Genomic DNA, 13,596 nt, shown 5'->3' on the forward strand with positions numbered 1-13,596 from the left:
CCGAACTTATAGCATTATATGCATCGGCTCCGAATCATGTCTTGGGTCAATAGTTGGGTTTGCCCGACTCCCATGTTTTGGTACCTTACGTTCCATTCTGTCGGCTAAGGTAGCACTGGGAGAACCACTGCGATTGCGCCCCGGTTGAGCTGGGCGAGCGCCTCAGTGGAGAAAGCTAAAACTGACTGTCATGATAAGGCGAGAGACTGGTCGCTGTTCGAGAGGTCTTTTCGAGTCCCTAAAGACTTATGCCGCTTCGAGCGAGGAACCGGCTGTGTCCGGCCTAGGCGTGGATAGCGCCCCGAACTCGGTCTTCCGAATACTAGGGGCTTCGCCGAAATTTAAAATTATAGAATTCTATGGCTAAGTGAGAGTGTTCAAGCATTATAAGTCCGGTTGCCTTGTTCGTTGTGTTGAGCGCCTCCCTAGATGGACCCAAAAATGGGAACAAAAGTGCTCAAGTTTATCCCGAACACCCCAGCACTCGTGGCATGGGGGCTGAAGCCGACGACTTGCCATCTCTCAGATTTAATAAACGGCCGCACAGAAGGTAATATTTTAAATCAATAAGCGTTGCTTAGCGCATATGAACAAAGTTTTCAGCGCACAGGATAACACATTGCGAGTTTACTCAATAATTACATCTCTGGGGCACTCATCCGCAATCTTGCGGGCACCCTTCAGGACAGTCTTATAGTACATCTCGGGCGTACGATACTCCTTGCCCGCTGGCGGCGCGTCAGTGATAAGCCTCTCCGCATCCAGCCGGCCCCAATGCACCTTTGCGCAGGCAAGGGCCCGACGGGCACCTTCAATGCAGGCGGAGCGCTTGATGACTTCCACCCAGGGGCACGCATCCACCAGCCGCCGCACGAGGCCGAAGTAGCTCCCAGGCATGGCCTCTCCAGGCCACAGCCGGACTATGAGGCCCTTCATGGCCTGCTCGGCTACCTTGTGGAGCTCGACCAGCTGCTTCAGCTGGTCGCTAGGGGGCACCGGATGTCCGGCCTCAGCGTACTGAGACCAGAAGACCTTCTCCGTTGAGCTCCCCTCCTCGGCTCGGTAGAATGCGGCGGCATCAGACACACTGCGAGGCAGATCTACAAACGCCCCTGGAGAGCTCCGAATTCGGGTAAGTAACAGGTAATTTACATTAACATGCTTGCTTTGCATGAAAAATGCCTTACCCGCCGCTATTTTCTTCACATCCTCAATCTCCTGGAGGGCCTTACGGGCCTCGGCCTTAGCGGCTTTGGCACTTTCAAGAGCCGAGGCAAGCTCGGACTCTCGAGTCTTCGAGTCGCGCTCCAAACTCTCATGCTTTTCCACGAGAGCCTGGAGCTCTTGCCGCACCTCCGCCACCCGCGCCTCCTGCTTCTCTTGCTCCGCTCGTTCCGCGGCCGCATGGCGTTCGGCCGCGGACACGGCCTCCTTCAGGGTCGCCACCTCGTTCGTGGCCCCTGCAGTACCCACGTTATCCTTGTTATTTCTATCGTAACCAAAATCCTTTTCTGTAAGGTACAAATTTTAAAGTGGTGTTACTCACCTTCTTTGTCCTCGAGCTGCTTCTTGGCAAGGCCGAGCTCTTGCTCGGACCGCTCGAGGTCCTGCTTCAAAGCACCGACCTCCGCAGTCAGTGCGGCAGAGGTCAGCAGCGCAGCCTGCAAACCCATATTGACATAATTTTTAGCACTCCTGCGTATATCTTTTTTAGATCCTTAGTCCGGTTTTTCTTTCCGAACACCGAACCGAGCATCAGCGGCTACTGTCTATGCGGTATTACATTACATATTTTAAACTTCTTACCTCAAAGCCTGTTAGAAGGCTACTGCAGGCTTCGGTCAGCCCGCTCTTGGCGAGCTAAACCTTCTGAATCACCGCACTCATGATAGTGCGGTGTTCTTCCTCGATGGAAGCGCCGTTAAGCGCCTCCAACAAGTTGTCCAGCGCCTCCGGTTGGACGGAGGCTGCCGGCGTCACGGTCTTGCCCTTCTTACGAAGGGGCCGCCTGCCGGACTCCGGAACCACTGCGGGTTCCGGCATAGAGTTCGGCGCAAAGTCCGGGAGGCTGCCTTGCGGCACCTCCAGAGCCTCCTCCTGATGGGTCCCCTCCTGGGATCCCACCTCGACGTCGTCAGCATCACGAGGGGTGGAGGCGGTCGGAATGGAATCCACGTCCGACGGAGCCAAGGACCCGCTTGATGAAGCGGGAAGATCATCATCGGCGGGACTACAGGCAGTGTGCGGCATTAGAAGGACACTATGTGACACAAAAGATAAATTATAAATCATTCAGGAATCCGGATACTTACGATCTTGCCGGAGGCCTGGCCCTTGAGGGCCACTCTTCGTCGCCAACGTTGGCGTTGGCGGAGCTGTCCGGGGAAGGGTCCTTCCCCTCTTGGACCCTTCGGCCTCCCCCGTTGGGGAAGCCTTCCTTTTCCTCTCTCCCTCCTCTGGGAGAGAGTCCTCTTTCTCCTCCTCGTCTTCGGGGGAGGAGTCCACCTCGGAGCCATCGGACGATGAGTCCGATATCACCTGGCGCCGGGAACTTCTTCGGGTTCCCGTGGCCTTCTTCTTGGCCTTCTTCTCCGGCACCACATAAAGTGCCGGGACCAGCAGCCCCGTTAAACGGGCGTCCGCTGGGTCTTCGGGAAGGGGAGCCGGACAGTCTACCTGTCCGGACGTCCTCTGCCAGTCCTGTCAAAGGCATTGGGAGTTTTTAAAATCCCACATAGAGTCAAACTATGAAAGAAAATAAGTGTCCCATAGAGGATAACAAAGCTTACCTCGCCGGCCGGGCGCTTGGTGCTGAATCCGCGGTCTTCCGTCGCGGATGCGGGGGCTTCTCCGCCCTTGAACAGCACCCTCCAGGCAGCTTCGTACGTCGTGTCGAAGAGCCCGCTCAAGGCCTGGTGCTGTGCCGGATCGAACTCCCACAAAGTGAAGGCCCGCTGTTGGCAGGGGAGAATCCGGCGGACGAGCATGACCTGGATCACATTGACAAGCCTAAGCTTCTTGTTCACCAAGGTCTGGAGACAGGACTGGAGTCCTGTCAGCTCCTCCGAACTGCCCCATAGCAAGCCCTTCTTTTTCCAGGAGGTGAGCTGCATAGGGGCACCAGATCTGAACTCGGGGGCCGCTGCCCATTTAGAATCCCGCGGCTCGGTGATATAGAACCACCCCGATTGCCACCCTTTGATGGTTTCCACAAAGGCGCCCTCGAGCCAGAGGACGTTGGGCATCTTGCCCACCATGGCACCTCCGCGCTCCGCCTGGACGCCCTTCACTACCTTCGGCTTGACGTTGAAGGTCTTGAGCCACAAGCCGAAGTGGGGCCGGATGCAGAGAAAGGCCTCGCACACGACGATAAACGCCGAGATGTTGAGGATGAAGTTCGGCGCCAGATCGTGGAAATCCAGGCCGTAGTAGTACATGAGCCCCCAGACGAAGGGATGAAGTGGGAAGCCCAGTCCGTGGAGGAAGTGGGGAAGGAATACGACCCTCTCATGGGGCCTGGGGGTGGGGATGAGCTGCCCCTCGTCGGGCAGCCGGTGCGCGATGTCGCTGGAAAGGTATCCGGCGCCGCGCAACTTTGCGATGTGCTCCTCCGTAACGGAGGAGGCCAACCACTTGCCTCCCGCTCCGGACATGACTGGAGGAGGTTGAGACGAGATGTGCGGACTTGGGCGCTGGAGCTCGAGTGCGCAGAGATGGATAAGCAAAGGAGGAAGAAGGCGTAGGTGAAAAGGTGGATCCTTATCCCCTTATATATAGGCGGACGAAGACTATGCGTCCCCACCGGCCTGGTAAAACTCGCTTATCTCCCAAGCGCCACCATCAATGGCGCGGTTGAGTTACCCACGCCCGTATTGATGGGAATCCCGAAATAAGGGGAACACGATCTCTGCTTCGACAAGACGTGCCAAGGAAACCGCTTCGCTAAACGCGCTGAGGTGGTATAATAAAAAACGATTCAAGTAAAGGCTTGGTGGTGGTATGACGTCATGCCACACAACACGTCAGCAGATTGAACTTGTGTACATATTATTCTCTCTACGGTGGAATGTGGAAATTATTTTGCAGAGCCGGACACTATCCTGGTGTTCACAATCTTCTATGAATTATTCGGAGGAGGAACCCGCCTTGCAATGCCGAACAATATGCGCGCCGGACTCATCGTCATTGAAGCCTGGTTCAGGGGCTACCGAGGGAGTCCTGGACTAGGGGGTGTCCGGACAGCCGGACTATCATCGTCAGCCGGACTCCAAGACTATGAAGATACAAGATTGAAGACTTCGTCCCGTGTCCGGATGGGACTTTCCTTGGCGTGGAAGGCAAGCTTGGCGATAAGGATATGTAGATCTCCTACCATTGTAACCGACTCTGTATAACCCTAGCCCTCTCCGTTGTCTATATAAACCGGAGGGTTTTAGTCCGTAGGACAAGACAACCATTACAACAATCATACCATAGGCTAGCTTCTAGGGTTTAGCCTCCTTGATCTCGTGGTAGATCCACTCTTGTACTACCCATATCATCAATATCAATCAAGCAGGAGTAGGGTTTTACCTCCATCGAGAGGGCCCAAACCTGGGTAAAAACATCGTGTCCCTTGTCTCCTGTTACCATCCGCCTAGACGCACAGTTCGGGACCCCCTACCCGAGATCCGCCGGTTTTGACACCGACAGCGACCCTTCTTGCGGAATCTGTCACCCACCCCAACCAATCCGCCTTCACCCAAGGCCGATTTATTCTGGATGGGGTGTTGGTCTTTCACGAAGTCCTCCACGAAGTTCGATCCAAGCACCACCGCGCAGTGTTCCTTAAGATCGACTGTCATAAGGCCTACGACACGGTCCACTGGCCCTTCCTTCGGGAAGTATTGCTTCGGAAAGGCTTCGACGACCGCTGGGTGACACGGGTTATGCAACTCGTCACCTGCGGCCGGACGACGGTCAACATTAACGGCGAGATCGGGCCCTACTTCCCCACCTTATGTGGGGTTCGCCAGGGTGACCCGTTCTCCCCATTCCTCTTTAACATAGTTGTCGATGGCCTTGCGGTCATCCCGGATAAGGCCAAAGCCTGCGGCCATATCCGGGGCGTCGTCCCCCACCTTGTGGACAAAGGAGGGGTCTCCCTCCTCCAATATGCGGACGACACTATTGTCATGGTGGAGGGCTCCGCGTCCGACATCGCCAACCTGAAGTTCCTCCTCCTATGTTTCCAACAGATGTCAGGACTCACCATCAACTTCGACAAGAGCGAAGTGATGGTCCTCGGCTATTCCCCGGACGAAGCTTTGTCCATTGCGGACCGGCTTAACTGCCGCCTGGGCACCTTCCCCACTACCTACTTGGGGGTGCCCATTAGTGACTCCAGACTCACCGTCGCGGATCTTCGCCCGACGGTGACTAGGATGCAGCGCAGGGTTGAACCCTGGAGGGGACGCTGGCTGTCGAAAGCGGCTAGGGTGATCCTAATCAACTCCTCGCTTTCTAGCCTTCTCTGGATTCTCATGAGCTTCTACAACCTGCATGAGACCCTCCACCAGGAGGTGGCCAAATACCAGTCGAGGTTCTTCTGGGCTAGCGAGGGCGACAAGCAGAAGTACCATATGGTGAGCTGGCTCGACATCTGCAAGCCCAAAGACCAGGGGGGCCTTGGGATCCTGTCTTCCCGACGCATGAACATTGCCCTCCTGACCCGATGGCTGTGGCGTATTGCCAACGAGGAGGGAGGCCTCTGGCTCACCATCATCCGTAATAAGTACCTCCGTGGCCAACCTCTTGCCTTTTGCCAACGTACGGGTGGTTCCCAGTTCTGGCAGTCCGTGATCCAGCTTCTGCCCGTACTACGCATCGGCACATCCATCTCTGTTGGCTCCGGAGCCTCGACCTTGTTTTGGTTTGACCGCTGGCTAGGGGACGCCCCTCTGGCGTCGCGTTTCCCAGAATTTTTTGCCATTGCGGCTGACCCTCGGGTCTCTGTCGAGACGACCCTTATTGACTTAGGGCGTCTCGCCTTCCGGCGCCCTTTTGGCCCCCTTGAGGTGGCCGCCTGGGATTCCCTCTTCCAAGACATCGCACTTATACCGATGGACGTGGCGGAGGACCGGGATGTTCTGTCCTGGCGCCTCGAGCCCTCTGGACGTTTCTCCACAAAGTCCCTGTACGGCGCCATTGCGCCCTCGACGGCCCCGGAGCCATTTAGCCTAATCTGGGACATCCGCTTCCCGCTGAAGATCATGATCTTCCTGTGGCAATGGATCCGTGGACGCCTCCCCTCTGGGGTTGAGGCCCTCAAGCGTAATGGCCCGGGTGATGGGATGTGCCCCATCTGTGGCACGATTGAGGATGCTAACCACATCTTTTTCTCGTGCCACTCTGCCCAGTTCCTTTGGGCCTGCTTCCGCGAAACGGTTGGCGGACAGTGGTGTAGAGCTTAACGCCTGCCCTGCTCGCTACCGCCATATTAGATGGCTGTGCGTCGGGGTTCTCACTTGGACGCTTTGGAACATTCGAAATAAGCTTGTTATTCAGAAGGTGCCCCTCCGTCATGCGACTGACGCAATCTTCAAATTGTGTGGTTACCTACAGCTTTGGCGGCCGCTTAGCCGCCCCCAGGACCGGGACGTCATCACCGCCCTCCTCTCCAATCTCCGCTCGATGGCGCTCCGCGTGGCTCCCCCGCTGCCGCCTCCTCCACCTGAGCCTGACTAGACAGCCTGGCGGCTTTCTGGTTTGTGGCGTGTGTGTTTTGATGTTAGGGCTTGTTGTGTTGTGCCCTCAGCATTGACCCTTTCTTGTACTATTTGTCCCTGTGGACCTCTGTGTGTGTGTGTGTTTGTGTGTTGGACCTTGTTGGATGCTTGTTGTGCGGTTGGCTTTATAATATAAAGCGGGGCGAAAGCCTTTTTCGGTAAATCTATGCAATATTTGGATGTTTTGTTTGAATTGATCTATGCAATATGCTTTCAAAATAATTAGGTTATATATTGTAGTGGGAGGTCTTTAGTGTTGGGAAATGTTTCAGGTGTTGCAAAATTTGCTTCAACAAACTTTTTCTTGGCCCTATTACAGGGGTCACTTATTGGAGATGCTTTTCTTCAAAAGTGATCAAATCTATTATAAAAGTTCAGTAGAAGTACAAAGAATCTCAGACATAATAAAAATTATATCGAGATTCCGAGACAACAAAAGGAACACTATTGCCGCCAGAATGAGCCGCCTCCGCGCCACTGTCACCGCTTCCCTATCGAGCCGGGTTGATCTTGTCCATGACAGCCGAGAAGTCTTCATGCATGTGCCCCTAAGGACTAGCCCCCTGGAGTCGCCGCCGCCGCCGTCGAACCCTTGCATAGATCTGAAGCACCTGACACCAAATCTTGCCACATGACAAGAAAGTCTAACTTTACCGTCCCAAGAAGATGGCAGAAATCTACGCCGAAGCTCCTTCAACTACGTCCAGACGGACAAACTCAAGGGGGATCGAAGCCTGCAAGACAAAGTTGAAGAAAAAGCGTCGTTTTTCGCCCAAGCGTCGCAACCTAAACCACTAACCGGAGCGAAGGCACCAAAATTCCTCTCCTCACTACAAGCCGCCAGAGCGGCATGTAGTGGCGAGGCGAATCCACAGGCTTGCCGATGAAGTTTTGAGAGAAAAGTTTGCTCTAACCCCCTAGGGTTAGGGAGGAAGTGTGAGAGATGCTCTTAAGCTAGTCATAGCTTAAGGGCTAGTTTTTTTGCTAGCTTTTTTGAGCTTCCAGAATAAGCTGCCTCCAGCTTATTCTAGAAGCCCAACCAAATTTTTTTTAGAAGCCTACAAGTCAAGTCTTAACTACTAGGCTTCTAAAAAGGTAAATTTGACTGGGCTTCTAGAACAGAATAAGCGGTCTCCCGAAAAGAACTGGCCCTGAATGCGCTATGCTCGCGGAAACATGGTGAACAGCTAAGGCTGGTTGTAATGGTATTATCATAGTATCATGCATGCAAACTAGACAATTTTGATGAGGTGTCATATTATTAAATGAAGAAAGAGAGAGTGTAGTATAATATCATGATACCGTATCATATTACTCCCTCCTTCCATCTATATAGGGCCTAATGCATTTTTCAAGACCGTCTTTGACTATTGACAAGATTAATAGTACATGAGATATATAATGTGAAAATTATATCATTGGAAGCTCCTTTCACATACGAATTCGGCCGTATGCTTTGTGTGAGTTGCATGTCATATATTATTGCTCTAACATTTGGTCAAAGTTAGCCTCGAAAAACGTATTAGGCCCTATATAGATGGAAGGAGGGAGTAAATGCTATACTATTTTATGTCATGCATGGCAATAAATAGAGTACTACATGATACTAATATATGATACTATGCTAGTATCATATGCATGATACTAGTATATTACTCCCTATTACAACCAGCCTAAAGGAGCAAAATCGCACTCTCGCTTTCCAACACAACTCCCTCGGCAGTATCGCCTAGTGTAGCAGCGCCTCCGTTCCGGCCAGCTCTGCTCGCCGAGCCGGCCATGATGCTGCTGCTCGCGCGCAGCCTCCGCTCCCGCGTCCGGCCCCCCCTCGCCTCCGCCGTTAGCGCCGCTCCCTTCTCATCGGTATCGGCGGCCGCGGCGGAGGCAGAGCGGGCGGTGCGGGACGGGCCCAGGAACGACTGGACCCGTCCCGAGATCCAGGCCATCTACGACTCCCCGCTCCTCGACCTCCTCTTCCACGGGGTACATACTCTCTCATCCCCCTTTTCCGTCTGCGTTCCGTTCCAAGTTGGTAATGTCCCCAATTTCCTAGCGGTCTCGCGCTCTCGGCTCTAGATTTGCTGCCAAGGTTGCTCCTTTGCGACCTTTGAACTGGGGCGGGTAGATGAGCAACTCCAGTTAGGCTACTTTTCCTTTAGACATTCGTGTTGCGAGTCACAGTGTGGCCCATTTTGGGGTTAGTTTGCTTGGAGGAGCTTGGAGAGTGCACGCAGAGGTATTGCCTATGGTGGAGTGACTCTTTCTGATTGGTAAACCAGGATTATGAAATATCTGTACACACGTTATCTGTATTACTTTTCACTTTTGAGCCTTTCAGTAGTGGAGATTCCCCATCATTGACAGTGGTGTCAAGTTGAGTGGGATTTCGTACTTGACATCTAATATTTTTTTTTTGAGAAAAGACATCTAGCATAGGAAGATATTCTCGGTCATGATGGCTAAACAGTTAAAAGTGGCGATTGACACAAAGCAAATTACTAAGTAGCATTGATAAAGTTTTTTGGGGCCTTGTTATGGTGTGGTGTTGCCAGTGGTAGGTGACAACTTTCTTTCTCATTATCTACCAGTTTCAGAATTCTACAGCTTAATTCCCAGAGAAGATTTTAAATCGAATAATGCATAATGTCTACCTGGGAAAATTTTGTCTTAAGGATAGTTCTGTCTTCAGGAAATTTTATCTTTTCATTGGCGTGTTCATATTGATCGTAGATGTAAGGTGTTCGTGTTGATAATTTTGTCATAAGGATAATCTATTTATTTACTCTGTAAGCTGTATACTGTACTGAAGGACATTTAGGGAGTATAATCTGGAAATTTTCATCAAAGATTTTACATTCAGGGTATTTGGATGCTTGGGATTGAAGACTGTCAAAAGTATCACCTGTAGGACGATTTATGTGGTGGGAGTGGGTTTATGAATTATGAGGTACCAAAGGTCATATGCTATCTACTTGGAAATCTTATTTGTAAACCCTCAATTGCCCACTATTTGATGGTAGATGGCAGTCAGTAGCAAATTTAGCTGACTAATGCACAAGTCAAGGTGTTAGGTAATATTATTTATTTGATATAAAGCTGTAACAGTTCTGATCAACTTGGTGTGCCACAGCTTGTGAGCATTGTTTGCACCACATGAATCGGTAACCTTGGTGCCTCTGTTTTGATTATATGCAGTTATGTACAAAAGAGACATAAAGGATGATCACTCCACTCATTCAGTATTCTGTTCAGCACATTCACCACCTTTTCCTGTAGTGTCATTTCGATTTATTAACTTTGTTCCTTGTAAAAAGGAAAAAAAATCTTGGTTACCTTGTCTTCAAATTTAACCAGATAATACCGTCATCTTTTGTAGGCTCAGGTCCATAGGAATGTCCATAAATTTAGAGAAGTGCAGCAATGCACACTTCTTTCAATAAAGACTGGTGGGTGCAGCGAAGATTGTTCATACTGCCCACAGTCTTCAAGATACAGTACTGGATTGAAGGCCGAGAAATTAATGAAGAAAGATGCTGTCCTAGAAGCAGCAAAAAAGGTACTGTTCGTGTAACGGTTTCCTTTTTTTTTGGGGGGGGGGGGGGGGGGGGGGGCTTAAGGTGACTGTAGACTCCAGTTTATCGTTCATGGAAACATTGGCTGGCCCACATAGATTCTTAAACGTCCTGTTCCTTCTTCTGACCTATATACCTCTTAGGCAAAGCAGGCTGGGAGCACCCGGTTTTGCATGGGAGCCGCATGGAGAGAGACAATTGGCAGGAAAACAAATTTCAACCAGATTCTTGAATATGTCAAGGACATAAGGTATTTATCAAAAAAGCTAACATCATAGAATTACTGTCTATAACATATTTGATCACAATGCATAGCATTTGAGGAAATATTAGGAAAATGCATTTTTCTTTATCATATATCTATTTTTAATATGTTGATAGTATGCATTGGATAAATATTTGTGCAGAGGTATGGGCATGGAGGTCTGTTGCACCCTGGGTATGCTAGAGAAACAACAAGCTGAAGAACTCAAGAAGGCTGGACTTACAGCTTATAATCATAACCTAGATACATCAAGGGAATATTACCCCAACATTATTTCTACAAGATCGTACGATGATAGATTACAGACTCTTCAGCACGTCCGTGAAGCTGGAATAAGCGTCTGCTCAGGTTAATGTGCTTCAATCACTGATAAGTTAACTTCCATTGTGTGATTCCTATATATACGTGTCTTTGCCTCTTTATTATTGAAATAACTTGATGTACTGTTTCCTGTTTGCAGGTGGAATTATTGGTCTTGGAGAGGCGGAGGAAGACCGTGTAGGGCTGTTGCATACACTGGCCACTTTGCCAACACACCCAGAGAGCGTTCCTATCAATGCATTGATTGCTGTCAAAGGCACGCCTCTTCAGGATCAGAAGGTATGTTGCTGTTGATTATTTTCTGTACGTTAAGTTGTCAAAAGCTATCGTAAAACAGGACCTCAATTTTCAATTGTGTACAATATAAAGAACATAACCATTTTCACGCTAAGATTATATGCTGACTTGTGTGTAATAATTGCTTTTGCTAACTAATGCGCAATACCAGCCTGTAGAGATATGGGAAATGATCCGCATGATTGCCAGCGCTCGGATTGTGATGCCAAAGGCAATGGTGAGACTTTCGGCAGGGCGAGTACGGTTCTCCATGCCAGAACAAGCTCTCTGCTTTCTCGCTGGGGCCAACTCGATCTTCGCCGGTGAAAAGCTCCTGACAACTGCGAACAATGACTTTGATGCGGACCAGGCAATGTTCAAGATCCTTGGCCTGATTCCCAAGGCTCCAAACTTTGGCGATGAAGAGGCCACGGTAGCAGCACCCACGGAGAGATGTGAGCAAGCCGCTTCGATGTAAAATGCCGCTATAGATTCTCAAGACCATATCCGGTGCAAAACTGGCACCATTATCTCCAGCTAGAGCTTTGTACTGTAGAGATCATGATATTTTGTAGTAACTTCAGATTCATCGAAATAAAATAGGGGGTTCTCTGCATCGTGTTCCTGGGACGCTGCCGTGCGATGTTATTTTCAGTCAGGTCGCTGCACATGTAGTCTTGACGGTGCGACCTAGAAGACGGAAATAGTTGAGGGTACAGACCTTGTAACACAAGGAAAAAGAAAAGAAAAAGAAGAATACAGAGAAACCACCATAGGGGTGGATATCTGTCAGGATCTGTGTCTGGCTCATTTTCTCCAAGCATTTCAACCATTGAGAGCTACAGGCAGGGAGCTGGCGGTCTGGCTTGATCGTCGACAAAATCGATCTTCGTGTTGAGTGGCGTCTTGAAAAACTCGATGGTTCTGTTCTTTCCAGTGTTCCAGATAGCTGCGGCCGTGCGTCCAGAGCCGTGGAAATTGCCGATTTCACCATTGCTCCGGCGACGCAGCCACGAGGGCCGCAGCAGTGAACACATTCGAGTCTAGCCAGTCATTCATGAGGTGCCGGAAGCCACGGGCATAGGGACACTTGAGCAAGAGGAGGCAGTTTCATGCTCCTGATCGCATAAACGGCGAAGGGACTCATGGGGAACACCTCGCTTGGCGAGATTATCACTTGTGAGAATCCTTTCATGAATCCAAAGCCAAAGAAAGAACTTGCATTTGGGCTGCACCTTTCTTTGAACTCCAAAGGATTGGGAAGTTTGCCCTGGAATAAGAACCAAAGACTTGTCGGAGATAGGCGGATTTATTAGTAGAGTAAATCATTGTTTCTCGAGAATTTGTTTCAGTGCCCAGGATCAGATGCACTCGAACTCCACGCCGTCAAGGTTTCTCGAGATATGTGATGTATGTTGTATTCTCCATCTGAGCCGGGATGTGCCGCTCACGCTGTAACTCGGCCTCAAACGGCCACGTATCCCCTAGCCCTTGGGAAGAATATCACATGCAAACCAACATTCAAAGAAAACTTTGTGAAAAAAATAAGAAAATGCTACTGTTCACCGGCGAATGAAGCTGCGCGCGTCAACCGCCTTGATAGTCGTCAGATTTAATTTTGATCGAACGGCGTGCAACCATCTTCAACCTTTGCAACTTGGCCCCAGTTGCAAAGCAAGCAGTGCAACAACGTGCTTGTTGCAAACGTTGTTTGTCACGTCCATCACGCAACCAGTCTTGTACGCGCGTCACATGTCCCTCATGGGTCCCGTCCTCTACCTTATCTCCTACAGAACAAATGTGAGCCACTCATTTTCTTCTTCCTTCCCTTTTCAACGCATTCAACACACCACGAATCACGCTGGCCGTCGGCACCTACCTGCCGCACCTGCCACGAATCGAGGCCTCCACCTCAGCGCGGCCTCGACCACCTTCATTCACACCGGATGGCAGTCATGCCACCCCTGCTAGCCCCATGCCGGGGACCTACATGCTCCAGGCCGGCCACCAACAACGTTTGCATCCTCCAGTGCGCCTCCATGTCTCGGCCTCCAGCAACACCGTCACGTCCAGCAAGAGGTCATAGATGAGTTTCTGCTACAACGATATTGTTGCAAATTGCGACGGCAAACGACAAAAGGGATTTTATTTTTTGCAACACGTCTCTTGTTGCACGAGTGCAACACTATGTATGTTGCAAAGGGGTCAACAGCGAAGTTTTTCTTTCTGCGGCAAGGGCTTTGTTTCTGAAACATAGGCCTTGTTCCAAAGAAAAACCGTTCAGCGTTTTGCAAAGTGACGAGTTCAACACGAGCCTTGTTGCAAAGGCTGCCGCACGCTCACGGGGAGAAGATCAAATGGCTGCCGAGCTCATCATCCAACGACTACCGAGGTG

The 13,596-nt window shown here is 50.7% G+C and overlaps 1 protein-coding gene across 2 annotated transcripts; it reads left to right on the top strand.

The window, feature by feature from the left end:
* Window positions 1-8,382: 8,382 nt before the first annotated feature.
* Window positions 8,383-11,817, top strand: LOC123159206 (biotin synthase, mitochondrial). 2 transcript variants are annotated; one of them, XM_044577035.1, is made up of 6 exons: window positions 8,383-8,750; window positions 10,144-10,323; window positions 10,483-10,589; window positions 10,747-10,952; window positions 11,065-11,204; window positions 11,374-11,817. In XM_044577035.1, the coding sequence occupies exons 1-6, from the start codon at window positions 8,547-8,549 to the stop codon at window positions 11,677-11,679; spliced, it is 1,143 nt and encodes a 380-aa protein (XP_044432970.1). In that variant the 5' UTR covers window positions 8,383-8,546; the 3' UTR covers window positions 11,680-11,817. The 2 variants fall into 2 exon arrangements, with proteins under 2 accessions (XP_044432970.1, XP_044432971.1); XM_044577036.1 differs by lacking the exon at window positions 8,383-8,750 and adding an exon at window positions 9,688-9,714.
* Window positions 11,818-13,596: the final 1,779 nt, after the last annotated feature.

This window comes from Triticum aestivum, chromosome 7B (assembly GCF_018294505.1).
Source record: "Triticum aestivum cultivar Chinese Spring chromosome 7B, IWGSC CS RefSeq v2.1, whole genome shotgun sequence".
NCBI classification, from domain to species: domain Eukaryota; kingdom Viridiplantae; phylum Streptophyta; class Magnoliopsida; order Poales; family Poaceae; genus Triticum; species Triticum aestivum.

What these genes read in the sequence shown, in the direction of transcription:
- LOC123159206 (XM_044577035.1), top strand. Translation starts at nt 8,547, where the DNA reads ATGATGCTGCTGCTCGCGCGCAGCCTCCGCTCCCGCGTCCGGCCCCCC. An exon ending in TCGACCTCCTCTTCCACGGG is followed by an intron (nt 8,751 to 10,143) that starts GTACATACTCTC and finishes CATCTTTTGTAG; the next exon opens with GCTCAGGTCCATAGGAATGT. An exon ending in CGCCTCTTCAGGATCAGAAG is followed by an intron (nt 11,205 to 11,373) that starts GTATGTTGCTGT and finishes GCGCAATACCAG; the next exon opens with CCTGTAGAGATATGGGAAAT.